Source organism: Hippocampus guttulatus, chromosome 1 (assembly GCF_054856545.1).
Source record: "Hippocampus guttulatus isolate MCC_2025c chromosome 1, RoL_Hgut_1.0, whole genome shotgun sequence".
NCBI classification, from domain to species: Eukaryota; Metazoa; Chordata; class Actinopteri; order Syngnathiformes; family Syngnathidae; genus Hippocampus; species Hippocampus guttulatus.
The window spans coordinates 10,129,269-10,147,099 of NC_141261.1; the positions used below are offsets into that span (position 1 = coordinate 10,129,269).

The 17,831-nt window shown below is 44.4% G+C and overlaps 1 protein-coding gene across 1 annotated transcript; it reads left to right on the plus strand.

Moving 5' to 3' along the window:
- The first annotated feature begins 211 nt into the window (after nt 1-211).
- pim1 (Pim-1 proto-oncogene, serine/threonine kinase) lies at nt 212-3,923 on the plus strand. The gene is made up of 6 exons (XM_086108528.1): nt 212-615; nt 820-920; nt 1,022-1,072; nt 1,161-1,527; nt 2,271-2,447; nt 2,545-3,923. Exons 1-6 carry the CDS (start codon nt 543-545, stop codon nt 2,757-2,759), a joined length of 984 nt encoding a protein of 327 aa, XP_085964654.1. The 5' UTR covers nt 212-542; the 3' UTR covers nt 2,760-3,923.
- The last annotated feature ends 13,908 nt before the right edge of the window (nt 3,924-17,831 follow it).

Genomic DNA, 17,831 nt, shown 5'->3' on the forward strand with positions numbered 1-17,831 from the left:
ATTCCCGCCACGTCTGTGTCTGGCGGGCTGGGTTACGGAGTTCACTCTATTTTAATGGCGGTGATTGACGTGAGTTCGAAGCGAGAACTCGCTCTCCTATTGGTGGACAGAGCGGAAGAGGGCGAAACCGGGGAGTGGTAGGTAACGCCTCTTACTACTCCCATATAAGTGTCCTTTCACCACGCCTCTTGTTACCAAAACCGGTGTCTGAGAGAGATCCTCGGACTCGGAACGCTGTCTGTTGATGTCGTCGATTTGTACTCATTTGTTTACAAAACACCGCGGAGAGGCTGCGAACGTGCGTTTGGTGTGAACGCAAACGCAACCGCCTCTCACCCGGACGACACTCGAGTCTCGTTGTTTTCCTTTTGGGACGAGCGCGGGTTTCCCCCATCCGGATGAAAGGATCCTTGGCACATTTTTGTTCTTGCGACGAGGGCACGAGACACGGGAGAACCGCGCCAACAGGATCCTAACTCCAGCCCGGCAAAGCCAAGACCAAGATCGTTCTTGTATTTTACGAGGGGACTTGAATTAAAGGAATGCTGCTTTCCAAGCTCAACTCCCTGGCCCACATTTCCAGCGACATGCCGGTGAAGCTGCAAGTTCATCCAGGTTAGACGCCCTTCTCTCCCTCTTTTTTTTTACCGTCGTCATGGAGGACAAGGCGTAGCAATGGCAGCCCCGCTCTCAAGGGCGCCACTTTATATTCAAGCCTAACTTAAATGTTATCAAATCTGTTCGAACGTATAAGCTTTTACGGAGCATTTGGTGGCTTATTGTAACCGGAGATTTCTCTCTGTGTATTTGTGTGCGCAGCGAGGGAACCTTTCGAGAAGCTCTACCAGGTCGGGGCGGTGTTGGGCAGCGGCGGTTTCGGCACCGTGTATTCCGGCACAAGGACGTCAGACGGAGCACCGGTTAGTAATCCATTTGGTTATCAGTCGTATTCATATAAAATGCCCATGAATTTTAAATTAATTTAGGGGTTTTTTTTCAACCTTGATTTTGCTTGGCTCAGGTGGCCGTCAAACATGTCGCCAAGGACCGCATCTCCGAGTGGGGGGAGCTGGTGAGTGATGCGCCCTTTATTTATTGACTCATTCATTTTTGTGACAACGTGAATTAACGCGCACCCCCCCCCCCCCCTTCCTGCCCAGCCCAACGGCTCCCGGGTCCCGATGGAGATCGTGCTGTTAAAGAAGGTCGGCACAGGCTTCAGGGGCGTCATCAAAATGCTGGACTGGTTTGAGCGAGCGGACAGCTTCATTATCGTCATGGAGAGGCCCGAAAACGTCAAGGATTTGTTCGACTTCATTACGGAGAAGGGCGCCCTGCCCGAGGAGCTGGCCCGCAGCTTCTTCCGCCAGGTGCTCGACGCCGTGCGTCACTGTCACAGCTGTGGCGTGGTGCACCGAGACATCAAGGACGAGAACATCCTCATCGACCTCCGGACCGGAGAGACCAAGCTCATCGACTTTGGCTCTGGAGCCCTGCTGAAGGACACCATTTACACAGATTTTGATGGTGAGGCGCCACTACCTTTTATTGTTTTTGTTTTTTAATTTACTTTTGCTCTTTTCCAGTCGTGTTTGAATTTGATTCTATTTTTAAATTGCTCAGTGGATGTTTTTAAATTCAGTCATCAAAGAGTAGCAGCCTCGAATCCAAACCCAGAAATAAAGCAGGCACTTTGGCGCCTCCCCTTGGTTGAAAGGGGTATTTTTACAACTCAAAGTTTGTAAACAAAGTCACATGGCTGCTGCCCCCGCCCATGCGTACTTGCTCTTAGTGCTCACGCACTCAAGGCTTGTCACGCTCCCTGGCACCTGCGCCCACATAACACATGCAAAGAGGATTAACCTGATGCACCGTTTTTTTTATCATGAACAGAATTTTATGAGGGTTTAAAAGGGATGGAAATTTTCTAGAAATGTCACTGGGATATTAAGAAGGGGGATTTTGTAAATATTTCAAACTGCAAATGATCCATGGGAATTAACTGGTAATTTAATGGAAAGCGGTTAGATTTGTACTTTAACATTCATTCCTCATAAATAGGCACTCATGCAGACTCGGTAGGTCTGAAGTCTGCTTGTTTTATTCAGTGTAATGATTGCATATGTTTTCTGCAATCAGTTTAAAATTCCCCATTAAGAGATTACTGAAATGGAAAATTTCTAACTTTGAAAATTCCCCAAATTTTACGAACCTATTGTACTCTCGTATTAGTCCGGTCGTGGTTCTGATGGTTTGTTTTCTCTTTTAAGGCACTCGAGTTTACAGCCCACCAGAATGGATCAAATACCACCGCTATCAGGGGCGCTCGGCCACAGTTTGGTCGCTGGGTGTGTTGCTGTACGACATGGTGTGTGGGGACATCCCATTCGAACATGATGAGGAGATCCTCCGAGGACAAGTCCTTTTTAGGAGGAGAATCTCTGCCGGTAAGATGCATACACGGCAATGAAAATATTTGTCATATCTCGCGGGTTACAGTAATGTGACTAACCAAATTGTCCCCCACCCCCACCCCACCTGCAGAGTGCCAGCAGCTGATCAAGTGGTGCCTGTCTTTGCGGCAGGCCGATCGGCCGTCCTTTGAGGACATCATCAACCACCCATGGATGCAGAGCACGCCCTCTTCGGCACTGCTGCCCACGCCGCAAACGGACAAGTCGAGCACAGAGATCAAGTTGCACAGCATCAGCCACGAGCCCTCGGCCTTCACGTCGACCTCTGTGGCCGTGGCGCTGTGACGGTGGAGAAAAGCGCCGCGTTTGGAACCTCGCCATCCTTGTGCCTCACTTGATTTACTCCCTGTGACCACATCAGACCACCATCGATCTCCGTGGACTCTGATGCCTGATTGTTAGCCTGTACGAGGGCGTGCTCTGCTTACAGGACAGCACATGTTGCCAGGAGGGTGCGAGTTATGTAACCACTCTGCTGCAGATTTGTTTTTAAAAGTGCCTTATGAGACTGTTGGGGGGGAGGGGGGACCTGGAAATACTTGAATATTTGGAATGCAAAAAAAAAAGGCTCATGTTATTGATGGTCTTTCATTTTTTTTAACAATGCTCAAGGCTTTATCTTATTTTTTTCCACTCATGGGCCTAGATCAGTGAAGCCTATGTCGTTACGTTACAACCACCACTGGCACTACTACTGCTCAATCCAATCTCATTAGCAACCAGACGAAACCTCGCGGCTCTGGCAGCATCCTGTGCAAACATCAGACTGGACTTACCTCACCTGCTTCTCAACCGCAGCATCTGCCTTTCTCTTTTCCTTTTTCCGTGTCACAACCACACCCTGAACCACTCCTCAATGCAAAATCATGCATCGCGAAATGAACCATCCTCCGGCATCATCCTCTCCTTGACATGTTTGAAAAGATTATGTCAAAACAGTGCCTCACACAGGTCTTAAAACATTGGGCGGGAGTCTTGAATTATATAATATGGTATTTATTTTTTTTTCTGCGAAAAGCTTCTTTCCTAGATTTTATTTATTTAATTTATGAGAAGAATTACGGCTGTTCAATTGTTTCATTCCACAGTCACTGAAGGGCCCACCGTTATTTAAGAGATAAAAGCAAGAATATTTTTGACCATATTTATTATGGCTTGAATTTTGTTTTGTAACAAAAGAGCAGACACACACGTGTGTATGTTCGTGTATGTCTTGTAAATAACTTGTAAATAGTTCCCAAAGCACTTCCATGTTAGTGTATTTGAACACTGAACGTCTACTGATGAACTGTTGGATGCAGTGTGCTTGCGTGTATGTGAAAGCGAGAAACCTCATTTGGATGCAGCTTTGATTGTTCATTTCCTTCAACCATTCAGATTAGAATTGTACATGATGTTAGAAATTATTTTTTTATACGAGTTCAATAAATATTTTTGTTACAACGTTGACTCTGGAGTCTTGTGTATGACTTGAATGTGTGTTGGACAGATGAGAGATGCAGATTACGTTATGAACATTTAGACTGAATGGTTTGACTGAGTTGATTTAAATGATTTTATTTTTGATCAAATCGAACATTTTAGTGACTCTGAATGATTAGATAACGGCAGTAGAGACCTTGCTTGCCAAATAGTGAGCCCGCATTTTTTTATAACTCGTCAAGCCCCATATATGGGCATGCCCTAAATACATTTGAGATCATCTCAGGCTATAGTGACCGCAATATTTGAGATGCAACAAACTAGACAGGTGGACTTGACTTGAATGGAACCTACCAACTGTTTACAATATTATTTACCTTCAATCATTCAGCATACGATCACCATATCCTATGTTGTCAAAAAGTGTTGCGGCATCGTGGCATCATAAAGCAGAGGACATAATCAAATCTTTTGCAATGCTGCATTGTTCACGAGGTGTGAAGTAATCAAGTGTTATGGCAGTGGCGAGTCCCCGTGTGTTTAATCTCACTAACAAGCTCAAGATGCTCGTCGAGTTAATCTCGAGACCACCGGGCTATGAAGCTGCTCATCTCAACAGACGAGGGTTGCGCATTTAATCAGTCACCATGCACCCAACTACTCCTCCGAACGACACCGTCAGGACCCCAGGGCCTCCCACCCAACCACCCGTAGAGAGACAAAGATTTACTCAACAACAAATTACATGCAGTTCAACAAGACTGCTGCTCCTGATTGTGGTGTGTGCTGAGGAAAACAGAAAGAAAAGAATGTACCCGGGGACCCAAAACTACCAAACCTTAACATGTCTTACATGTTTTCGTGTAACACCCGCTAGCAGAGGTACCGGGTTCGATTCCAGCTCCGGCCTCCCTGTGTGGAGTTTGCATGTTCTCCCCGGGCCTGTGTGGGTTTTCTCCGGGTGCTCCGGTTTCCTCCCACATTCCAAAAACATGCATTGCAGGCTGATTGAACACTCTAAATTGTCCTTAGGTGTGAGTGCGGGCGTGCATGGTTGTTTGTCTCTGTGTGCCCTGCGATTGGCTGGCAACCAATTCGGGGTGTCCCCCGCCTACTGCCCGAAGACAGCTGGGATAGGCTCCAGCACCCCCCGCGACCCTAATGAGGATGAAGCGGTTCGGGAGGTGAATGAATGAATGAATATATATATATATATATATATGTGTGTGTGTGTGTGTGTGTATGTATGTGGTGGCCTGGTGATCGAGTGCTTAGCGTGTTGGCCTCACAGTGCAGAGGTGAAGGGTTCGATTCCAGTTCTGGGCTTCCTGTGTGTAGTTTGTATGTTTTCCCCGGGCCTCCGTGGGTTTTCTCCGGGTACTCCGGTTTCCTCCCACATTCCAAAAACATGCATGGCAGCTTGATTGAACACTCTAAATTGTCCCTAGGTGTGAGCGTGAGTGCATATGGTTGTTCGTCTCTGTGTGCCCTGTGATTGGGTGGCGACCGGTTCAGGGTGTCCCCCGCCGACTGCCACTAACAATTCAAATTTCGAACTGATGCAAACCAGTGACTGCCACTCAAGTTCAATTGCAAACTCCACATGGAAAGACTGGAACTGAGATCCAAACCCTAAATTTCATGCTAATAATAATAATAATAATGATAATAATAATAATAATAATAATAACAAGAATACATTTTATTTTGATTCCCTTCCCACATTCAAATCCTATCCCAAAACCCACCTATTCAGAATAGCAGACTCAATTTAAATGTATTTCTTCTGTTATTATTTATAATTTTCTCTGTGGTTTTATTGTTCTTTGTTTTGTCCTTGATTGTAAAGTGTCCTTGAGTGTTGTGAACTCCACCATTCTTCTGTTATAAATTTTAAAAAAAAGGACCCAAGCAAAAAAAAAAAAAAAAACAAGCATGTTTTTGTTGCAGCTTCTGCCACTGCCGTTTGGTAGCTGTACAAGCTGCATCACACCACAGTTGGTTTCTGTGAATGTCTCAGCCGTTCATTTCCTCTCTCGTTCGAAGAAACCAGGCGTTATATCAAGACAGCATGCCAGTAAGCCGTTGGAGGTATGTGATGGCTTATCACAACATGAATGCACACTTTCAACGGACAAGGTTAGTTTAGGAATGAGTCATCACAAAAATAGAACACGAGCAGCTTTGAAGAAAAACAGACACCCTGATTATAATGAAGAATAAAGTGGGGTTTGAGGTTATCTTATTACAGTGTTCCGTATCGTCCTCCTTCTTGCATTTTTAATCAGTGAGAGTGTTGTCCGCCAGCTGATCATGTCTGTCCTCTTCCCGCAAGTCATGTAGTAAGCGCACTTTCCTTTCATAATCAGCCACTCATCTGTTCTGACTGTTACATTGTGTAATACTGACGGAAACATCGCTCGTCACTCCGAGCCTCACTTTCTGTTCGAACTGAGTATTAGTGTTAATAATTTTTTAATGCAGCCCTTGGATAGCATCATGAGCAGGGGTGGGTCAAATATGGCCCGTGTGCCACATATGGCCGTTTCTGTTCTTAATCGGGCATTCAATCAGCACTGACGGAAGGTCCGTCAGTCCGTGACGGGAATCTTTTCAAAAATGAGGGACTAAAGCACTGACAGAAATGAGTTTGCGTGCGTCGGTGTAATCATCACTAACCGGGTTAAGTACCGACGGACCTCTCAGTCCGTCACAGAAACACGCCTCGCTTGTCTCATGTGTTTCTCGTGGGGCTGAATACAACCCAAGTATATTTTATGGTGCAACACTGAGGCAAACATATGGAGGGCCTAATTAAGCCATTTAATCCCACCTGTCACATTTGTGAAGAAAAACAATGATTTCATTTTTTCTAATTTTTTTTATTACTGATTACTTAAAAGGGCTACCAATGACACCTTATTCTGACTTTTAAATGTCTGGGAAAAATTTGGGATTAAATGGGTTAAAATGTAATCATGGATATACAATGTTATTAGAAGAACAAACAACACAGTAAACATTTGTCCTTTTTTTCCCAGACTCATTTATGAATGGCTTGACACATCTGCATCTGGTAAAACAAACACATAAACAAACAAAAACAACAACAACAACAACAAACCAAACGCGGGTGTCTTGGGATGAAAACATCATTATCGGTCCTGTTATACTTAAACCAATGACAAAACCTTCGCACGTAGCCCAAACACGACTTCGAGCCACCTCGGCTGAGTCAAGCAGAGTGACAATGGTGCAAAGTTGCTGTGAGACTTTTTGTTGAAAACGCGACGACTGTTGGTTGTTTGCACTCATTTGGATCTCTTAACTCATTCAGTACTTGCCAAATCTAGACCAAGTCTGAAAAGACGCTTAAAAACGTCTTTGGGAGTGAATGAGTTCATCGTCAATGTCTGTTGAACACTCATGCATGACGCCAGTTGCATAGTTTTCTTTCCAGGTACTCTGCATTCCATCCACATTCCAGAAACATTCTAGGAGAATGCACCACCCTAAATTAGCCAGGGGTTTGAATGATTATTTGTCTATTTGCTCCCTGTAATTGAATGGCGACCAGTCCTTGCTTGTAGAAAGCGGACCGGCTAGTGGACGGATAGTGTGACCTATTCCATCACTTTACTGCTTCAAACTAAAATACCGTCGTTTAAAAAGAAGTCAACGTAATGTATTACGTCACTTTGGCGTCAGGTATGTGCAAGTCAGAGAGATGCAAACTGATTAGGAGATATGATCATCAATCATGATGTAAGCATCACACTGACAGGTTGATGACACACTTGATTAGTTAGTGTGCATTCGTATGAGTGGAAAACAGAAAATGAAGAAAAATCCCCAGCAAATGCGCATGTTCGAGATCAGGTATAACTGCCCATGTTGTGTAAGAAAAAAAAAAAGTTTGGTTCTCATGAGAACATGTTGCTACATCATCTAAAAGCAACCCTGGCATATTTTATTCACTCTTTGAGACCTGAACCCGCGACCTTGACACTGTTACTCAAAAGATCAGTCAGATGGCAGTTTTCGAGTTTTAAAATAGCAAACATCAAATTTGTTCCACAGCCAGTGGGTCTGTAGCGATGGTTGTAAATTCAAGTAAAAAAAAAAATGGTTGGGTAAGAATGAGGAAAAACGGGCCTCTCCTGGTTTGCTGTTTTCCAATGAATGTTGCATTTGAGATGTTTGGTCATTTTTGCAAGGCAACTGTCAGATATTTCCAAGTGTCCATTCAGTGTGAAAAAGAAAAGAGCAGAATGAGCTTTCAATCAAAGCAACAAGGCAAAGCACACCATGTGCTCATCAACAGACGAGCCTGCGATGCTGTTATTCATCGACTCATCAAGTAGGAATGCGTCAACGTGTCCTACTCGCTTCATCCGTAGGAGAATACAGCCGGCAGCCATCCTCCCGCACTTGTATTCACATGAAAGTAAGAATTTGTTTTCACATGCCGGCATTGAGTGACTCAGGCGTAGAGAAACGTACTCTCTGACCCGCCTCAGCACTCCGACGTCGGGTCCCACGCGGCCGCGGCCTTCCCTGGCACCTCCATGTCCGACGTGTCTGGGCAAGGATGACGCCAGGAGGTCGGTGAGATGCAGGTGTCGGGAGGATTGCCACATGCGTGAAGGTTTGGAAAAACAACAATGCGATCCCGTTTCACTCCGGGGAGAATTCCCACACGGTTCGTTCCATGACGTCTTGCCCAGAACATACGACAGAAGCTCCGATGTGACGACGCGGGAAAGCAAAGGTCACGTGCGCATGTTGGGAATTTCCAGTTCGGCACCACTCACTTGTTTATTGTTAATATTTCTCTGTATTTCTAGATTATGTATGAAGTGCACGTATCGTATTTAGTACATTTTTTGTCTGACTTCTATCAGAATCAGAATCAGAATCAGAATCAGAATCATCTTTATTGGCCAAGTATGTAGAACACACAAGGAATTTGTCTCCGGTATAACACGCTGCATTAGTATCATCGTAAACAACAAATCATTGAACCATTTTAGAGTAACCAGTAGCAGTATTTGTAGTACAAGAAGAGTGACTACGTCAGTGACTGTTTAAGGAGTTAATGGCTAGAGGGAAGAAGCTGTTTAAGTGTCTACTGGATTTGGTGCGCAGGGATCTGTAGCGTCTGCCTGAGGGGAGTAGCTGGAAAAGGTGGTGGGCAGGGTGCGGGGGATCCAGGAGGATTTTCCGTGCCCTTGTCTTGATTCTTGCAGTGTGCAAGTCCTCAAGAGTGGGTAGGGCAGTGCCAACGATTTTTTCCGCCGTCCTAACTGTCCGTTGAAGTCGGATTTTGTCCTTTTTTGTGGCGGCCCCAAACCAAACCGTGATGGAAGAACACAGGATTGATTCGATGACTGCCGTGTAGAACTGTCGTAGCACCTCCTGTGGCAGGCCATGCTTCCTCAGCAGCCTCAGGAAGTACATCCTCTGCCGGGCCCTTTTCAGGATGGAGATGGTGTTGACTTCCCACTTCATGTCCTGGGAGACTGTGATTCCCAGGAACTTGAAGGTCTCGACGGTTGACACGGGGCAGTTGGATAGTGTGAGGGGCAACTGTGGAGAAGAATGTTTCCTGAAGTCCACGATCATCTCTACAGTCTTGAGCGTGTTCAGCCCGAGGTTGTGTCGGCTGCACCAGAGCTCCAGCTGCTCCACTTGTTGGCGGTACGCAGACTCGTCGCCGTCTTTGATGAGACCGATGACCGTGGTGTCGTCTGCGAACTTTATGAGTTTGACAGCTGGATCTGTTGAGGTGCAATCGTTTGTGTAGAGAGAGAAGAGCAGTGGAGAGTAAGTGTGAGAGTGGGATTTAAAATAGACAAACCATTAGAGTTTTAGGGGCCCGCAAAAAGAAAAGAAATGCAACCTTACGATGGAAACATTCAAGAGGAAAGTCAACAACAATTTATGAAAATTAAGTTGAGAATGTTTTTTGTAGGGCGGCCCGGGTGTCGACTGGTTAGCGCATCGACCTCACAGTGCAGAGGTTCGATTCCAGGTCCGCCCTTCCTGTGTGGAGTTTGCATGTTCTCCCCGGCCTGCGTGGGTTTTCTCCGGGTTTCCTCCCACATTTCAAAAACATGCATGGAAGGCTAAAAGAACACTCCAAATTGTCCCAAGATGTGAGTGTGGATGGTTGTTCGTCTCAGTGTGTGCTGCGATTGGCTGGCAACCGGTTCAGGGTGTCACCCGCCTACTGGCCGAAGACGGCTGGGATATCCTCCAGCACCCCCACACCCCTATTGAGGATAAAGCGGATCAGAAAATGGATGGATGGTTTTTTTTGTATCTTTTTTTTATGACTATTTTTTTCCCCCAAGAAAATGTTGACTTGTTTCACTCTATCTACTTTTCCATCATTATTCTTGTCAAATTACATTTACTTTTTTTTTTTTTACTTGTCACCTGTTGTTTATGTAGGAAATAGACCGGACTTACATGATGAAGGCAGTGGGCACCTTAAAGGTCGAAGACAATTTGCTCCGGCAAGCTTGCCGTCATGTAATTCCAGATATAGAATGTCGTTTCATTCATTCATTCCAGAATCAACATTTGTCCAATACTATTAAAGTACAAAGGGTGACAAGAGTCACTCCTGCTAGTAGTAAATCATAATACAATAATAATAATAATAATAATAATAATAATAATGCATTTTATTTAAAAGCGTCTTTCATGCCACCCAAGGACACTGTACAGACAATAAGAAAATACAATGTAAAAATTGGGAAGCGAGATATTATATAAAAACAGGACATAAAATCATAAAAACATAGGAAATGGAAGAGCTATGTGTTGTAGGCAATCCTGAACAGGTGTTTTTTTTTAGACGGGACTTGAAAGTGGAGAGAGGTGTGCAGTTTTGGAGGAATAAACAATAAAATGTGTAAGAGGCCTAAACATCCCAATTGCCTCGGAAGTTGAATCAGTCTTCACAAAAAGGCCACTTTGATGCCAACGTCGATGGCATGATAACTTCCATTTAGATGATATTATCATCATCATCCTCCTCCTCCTACTCCTCCTGGGCAATCGGCCTCCATCAGGGACTTGCCCCCCCTCCCGGGTCCCACACCCGGTACGACTCTCGCTGGTGCCTCGCGAGGATCACACCCAGCGCGGGCCCCGGAAGGGCCCTCGCCTGATTATTGTTTAAGGAGGGTTGTGGGGCGGCTACTCCCACTCGCCTCCGTTCCGGCGGGGTGAGCACTGAGCGCCTCACCTTCCGGTGAGACCTCACCTCCTTCCCCGCTGGCTGGTGGGCATTTAGCCGCGTCTGGGGCCCAAGAGCCCCGGCGTTCCCCCCTCGCGCCACTCGGAGGCATCCCACCATGCAACGTATCATCATCATCATCATCACATTTTTTTTTTTCGCCATCACTGGTGCCTGTCTCTTTGGCTGTGGCTCGCAATACCCTCTTGGTGGTTTTTGAGCGTGGGTTGAATTCTGAAATTGTAGAAATAATGAATCAGTTCATGAAGTGCCTTTCAATAGATTTAAGAACACTTGAATGACCTCCATTATTTGTGCTATCCTTTATTTTGAAATGGGGGTGGGGGGAATATATTGCTTTTAGACATAATGACTTGTATAAAGTAAAGGAAAATTGACAGTGTCGATTCACTGTTATATTGCCGACTTTTTTTTTTTTTTTGGGCTGCAAAGTTCCACATTACTAGGCCATTTATTCAAGAAACACTTTGGGATAGACTGCCTCTCATTCAGATCCTGCTGACCTTTTCAGGGTCACCACATTAATGTCCACGAGAGAAAAGCAAGGTGAAGCCGGAGTAAAAATGAGGACTTCTTCAGGTTGAACTTTTATTTTTTTGGCCTTTGGTTAAGCATTAGTGGCGAGCAACTTTTCCCAGGCCTGGCAGGCTTCTGTGGGAGTCCAGGAAGTGAGTGCAGTAGCTCAGTGTGTCTCCGTGTTTGTCTCTAGGATGCCTGGTGGGTTTCCAAGGTAGTGGGGAGTGCGTTGTCTGAGCCAGGGGTGACCCTGACTCTCTCTTTGGTCAGTTCCCTGAGCAGCTGATAGGCTGCGGGATGGGGAGGCAGCACTCTGCTAAAAGTGAAAGGTTATGGGAATGGGAGCTTGAAGAAGCCATGTTGAATAGATCAGGACATCATCGTGAAAGAAAAGGTTCCCTTTGGCATTCATGATGGGATGCCTTCGTTACTCCGTCTGCGCTGCCACATATGCTAACAATACTGTAAAAAGATATAAATGATGAAAAGCAAGACAAAAATATATGAGGACAATGCTAAATACCCCCAGCAAATGTTTTACCTATTATGCGGACATCAGTTTGAGAGTCGCTTAAACTGAGAAGATCACCGGTCAAATTCACACTCAAGGGACCTAAATGAGAGTCAGCATACACCCGCAGAGAGCCTATAATTTACCCCAGAATAAATTTCAGCTGTTCCATTTGATTTTTCCGATATTTTACTTTCTAACTGAACCCTGTCAGTTTTGTACGATCAGTGACCGCGATTTCAAATCGTTCCTCATTTCATTCCACCTTGTCTAAGGCCCCACTTCCAGCGAAAGAAAAACAGCACAAAAGCACGATGCTGCCACCACACCGTGCTTCACTGTTGGTGTTTTGTTCTTTTGGTGATGAGCAGAGTTGCATCAATTACATGTGGGAAAAGATGGTCTCCAATGAATGCTGCTGTTTGGCTCATAAATATTGTCTCTCTCCATGTTAGAACACAGAATGAAACGAAAGGGGGAGAAAAGCATAATTTTTCTCATCTTATGCCATTAAAAAATAAAATAAAAATCAAATCAGCTTGATGGAATGAGTCCGATGCCTTTGTAACACAGTCATGCCTGACAGTTGCTCAACAAGCAGTACCAGATGTCCTTAGTTGACTTGTTTGGAAATTGTCCAAAGATGAAAAGCCAACTGGTATTGGCTCTATATTTGTATCACCATTATTGAATTGAATTGTATGGAAATAATTTGAAGGTAAAATATTTGGTTGGCTAACGACTGCGAGAGGAGGTTACTTTTGCGACGACTAAAAATGGTAAATGTGAAATGACTCAGGCAAGAGTTTTTCTCTTCACCCCAAAAAAATTTAAAAATAAAAGAAGACCATTGTCTTGAAAACACACACACACACACACACACTTAAAACCTGAATGGAAATTGACACATTTTGAGCCAATTTTTTTATTCTTTATTTTGCTGGTGGAAATAATAAAAGCCATTGAATTTGATTTTCAGGCCTCTGGTTATTTTTAATTAAAATATTTCATAGGTTGTTTTTTTTCCCATTGTCTTGTGTTGTGCTGTTTTAAAGATACCGATTCAATTCATCAAAACAAACTCAAAATGATTGTTGCTATCGGTGATGTTCAATATGAACTCTTTGTCCAAGCATGGATGACTTAATGAGACAAACCAAATGTTTTCGCCGACATGTTTCACAGTTTCCATTGATGTTTGGGATCAGCCCTTCCGGCGTGCTTTGTGTTGAATAGAGAAGAACAAGCTAGACGAGCAGGCTTCCAACCAGGTCAACCAGGTTGACCTGTTTCAGGTTACTCGTCCACATGGAAGAATCTGGGTGGGACTATTGAGTTTCACTTCAAATATTTATGCAATAGGTCACTGAGCCCACAACCACATGATACAAGAAATACCCTTCCATGGCTCAAAGTGGAGAACAAACAGTGTTATTTGCTGGGAGGGGGGGGGGGGGGGGGGGGGTTGTCCCCATACCCCCCCCCCCCACACACACACAAACAACAGCCAATATGTAGCAATGACAAAAATAAATATGGCGTCATCATCTAGTGGCAATTAAAGACAGAACTACAGATAATAAAAGTGGTGAGAACTCATGCAGGCCTTCAAGGAGATGCCCGGGGAGCACCACATTCCAGTTGGCTGACTCAAAAGCGCCTGACACATGGTTCTGGCGGCCGTCATGTCCTTTCAGGGAAAAGGTTAGCGTCCCCACCCACACTGTGAGGTTGAAGACTCCAACTTGCAGTTATGGTGAGGGAAGGGTGAACGTCTTTGTTGTGTTATGAAGAACACACACATGCACACGGCCGTGGTGCACACTCGGATAGCAATAAATGTGTGTGTGCGTGTGTCGTTGAACTGTGAGTTATGTATTTGCTGTGCTGTATAATTACGCTTTCCATGAAACCAAAAACATTTTTACCGAGAAATATGCATGCATTTGGGAAAGCAGTTGGCAGACGGTGCTGTTTTTTTTTTTTTTATACCCATCTACCAATTTTCTGTACTGATAGTGGATTGCACACTGGAGCCTATCCCAGATCATTGCCGCAATGGTTGCCAGCCAAATTGCAGGGTTTACACATTCCCTCTTATGGACAATTTGGATTAATCAATGAACCAACCATTCGTGTTAAAGCAAGGCCGGAGACGAGAAAAAAGTTCATCATCGTGTCCTTTTTTTTTTATCAGTTGTGTATTTTGAAGGAAATACACGAGAGAGCTTTTTCTAGACGACAGTGTGCCGTGTCAAATTGTAGGGGGAGCACAAGATGTCTCCTTTTAACAATCCTCGTTGAGGCTGCTCAGACAAGGACGCATGACTGGCATACTGTAATTTTTTTCAAACTGGTGAATGGGGCGGTTATATTTGCGCCATACGAACTCTGCACAAAGGTGACTTGTCCGATAGTTTATTTTTTCTATTACATGTAGATTTTAGATGGCTGCAAGTGTTATTTGGTGCATTGGCAATTGGCATTGCACACAAGTTGAAAGAACGTTTCCTACTTGGAATTTTATTTTCACATGAAATAGAACACTTTGTATCACTTTCCCCAGGAACGAGAATGCCCTTGTTGAATAACCACCCAGTGTGACGAACAAGATGCCGCTATGACATTTCCTTCTTTTGCAATAACCACAAACCTTCGCCCCGAAGCACGCGCGCATTGAATGTGTGATTGCTTATGATGAATACGATTACTACCTCTGCACTTTGCCTCTTTTTCTAATCCCCTCTTCCTGTTTGCGTTCGCAAATATTTGTCATACCCTCGCCACCCACGCGCTTTCCCATTAAGCCCCTCCCCCACGGCCCCTCCTCCCTTCCTCCACACACGCACGCGCACACACACACACACATACACATGCGCGTGCTGGCTTCCCGTAAAGATGCAGCCTCAAACACTTCCCCATTCCTGAAAGACCAATAAAGAACGATGATGTGGTAACACTTCAGCTTCTGCTTGCCTGAGCTGACACAGTGCGTGTGCGTGTGTGTGTGTGTGTGTGTGTGTGTGTGTGCGTGAGCGAGTGTGTGTGTGCGTGAGCGAGTGTGTTGTTTGGGCGTTGGACAGTGGGGACATTATGTGTGTGTTTGGAAATACAATCCTGGGTAGCAATGTTGATAAATCTGAAAAGGTGCATTGCGCCACCATTGTCACTATCGGAAGTGATGAAGGAGGTGACTTTGGTTGAACCTTGCTGTTATGTCCAAGTGACCTCTTTTTTTTAAGTTAAAAAAAACCCACCATCAGAATCAGAATCAGAATCGCCTTTATTGTCATTGTATAGCATACAACGAAATTTGGGTGCCACTCCTTAGTGCATTTCGAAAAAAAAATAGAATCAAATCAAATAAATACAAAACTCAACAACACACAACAGCAGCAGCAGTAGTGGTAGTGTGGACTGAGGCTTATATTGCACACAGGACACATATTGCACATGAAATGAAATGGCTCAGATATTGCTCATTATTGCACAAGTGAGGTAGTGAGTTTAGGTTTAAAATGCAGTAGCTTTGATTATTTTCAGTGGTTATTTATTGCAGTAATGGCCATCCATCCATCCATTTTCTAATCCGCTGATCCTCACGAGGGTCGCGGGCGTGCTGGATCTTATCTCAGCCGTCTACGGGCAAAAGGTGGGTACACCCTGAACTGGTTGCCAACCAATTGCAGGGAACACACCCAAAACCATCAGCGCTCACAGTCAGTTAGCTCGCTGGTTCCATTTTGCGTTCTTAATTGTAGTATTAGACAACTTTTCCTGAGCCAAGGCAAGGAGGCGACATACAGCATTACTTTATCCACTGAAATAATGATAATCTGATATCAATTCACTCACAGATTAGTTTACTCGTTGTGAAATCGGAGCCTCTTTAGTTAAACACGAAGCTATTACAGTGGACCCCCGCTATTCCCATTTAATTGAAGCCCATTCAAATGCTTGGTAATTTCTTTGTGTATGTTTAAAAAAAATGCTAATTAACTTTCAAATTGCGTGTTTTACGAACGGGGTTTCCCACCCCTAAATAAACCCCCCAAAAAAGGTACATCTCTGGCTTCTAGTTGAAGAGCACTAATTGCTCTACATGTCACAATTTGTTGCTGACACATGAAATTTTTTTTTTCGCGTGAATATGTACAAATTTTAGGTTTGCTCATTTTCGTCAGTCACTGATGGTGTAGTGGTACACTCGTCTGACTTGTGAGCGGGCAGCATGGGATTAGTTCCCACGCAGTGATGGTGTGGATGTGGGTGTGAATGGTTGTTGGTCTCTGTATGTGCCTTGCGACTGACTGGCGACATGTTCTCGGTGTAGTCCGCCTTTCGCCCGAAGTCACTTGGGATAGGCTCCATCACTCCCCTCTGCCCTGTTGAGGATAAGCAGTGCTGAAAATGGATGGATGGATGATTTTACTCCGTTTTTTTTAATTAGTCCAGTTTGTTTGACAGTCAGTTACCTAAATAGCAGATTTAACAGTTATTTTGATGAATTATCGTTCGGGCTTTATCGTGTTGATATTGAGATATGAACATTCAAGGTATTATCGAAATGAGGACGATGTCAGTCACGTCCCCTTGCCACGCTAAATATCAGTTCAACCGACCACATCCCTCCTTCCAAGTCCGGTGATGATCGACAGTCCAAGCCGGCAGATAACCATCATCTTGCGGAGCGCGAGGGGGAGGAGGGACATATGCATGCTGCTTTGCTAGCAAAGACACGCAAGAAATCTACTTTTGTGTTCGAACAATAGTATTTTAGAAAGTTGCGTGACCATATTTATAATTTCAAAATGACCAGCGGATGAAAAAGCAGACCTTGTTGTAAAAATGTACGAGCAACCCATTCCTCGCCAGTCCATTCAATTGAAACTCGTCGTGCTTAGTTGTCACCGCATCCATCGTACAATCGTTATCGAGCTATGTGGCAAAAGTATCAAGATATGACATTTTATACCATGTCACACAGCCCTAGTTATTGCGAGTTTTCAGTCAATTTGTTTGTTAACTCATTTACTACCAGCCAATTCTGGACCAAGTCTGAAAAGACGTATAAAAACGTTTTTGGGAGTGAATGAGTTAATAAGTAGACCAGGGAGAACGTGAGTCAGTCAGACAACATGTCATAAGGAAGCAGTGACAGGTCCGATAAAGGCTCAAATGACAGCCAAAACCTTGGTCAGGGTTTTAAGAGTCTCTTCACTTAAAAAAAAAAGACCATTGTCTGGGGAAAAAAGAAACCTTAAACCAATGAATGAGTTCCATTTCGGAACAATAAACTGCTGCACAGGCAATAAACCAGGTGTCTGAAGCGTTATAAAACCTCATGTAAAATTTTAACAATCGAGTCGAAGCAACAAGGATTCATTTTGTTGAGATAATCACATTTGCCTGGCCGCTTGTTACTTGGCAGGGCTCGTGGGGCGGAACCATAATTGCCCCAAAGTGATACGTGTCATATAACGGTCACAAGTGACAAACTCGGGGTTGATAGGTAAGCTGACAGGTAAAGAGACAGAAGAGGAAATTGATCACATAGTAGCTCTCTTTGGGAATTAGATATATTTAGATATAGTTTTTGTGTGTATTGGTTTGTTGGTCATATTGGAGCTCACGCCCA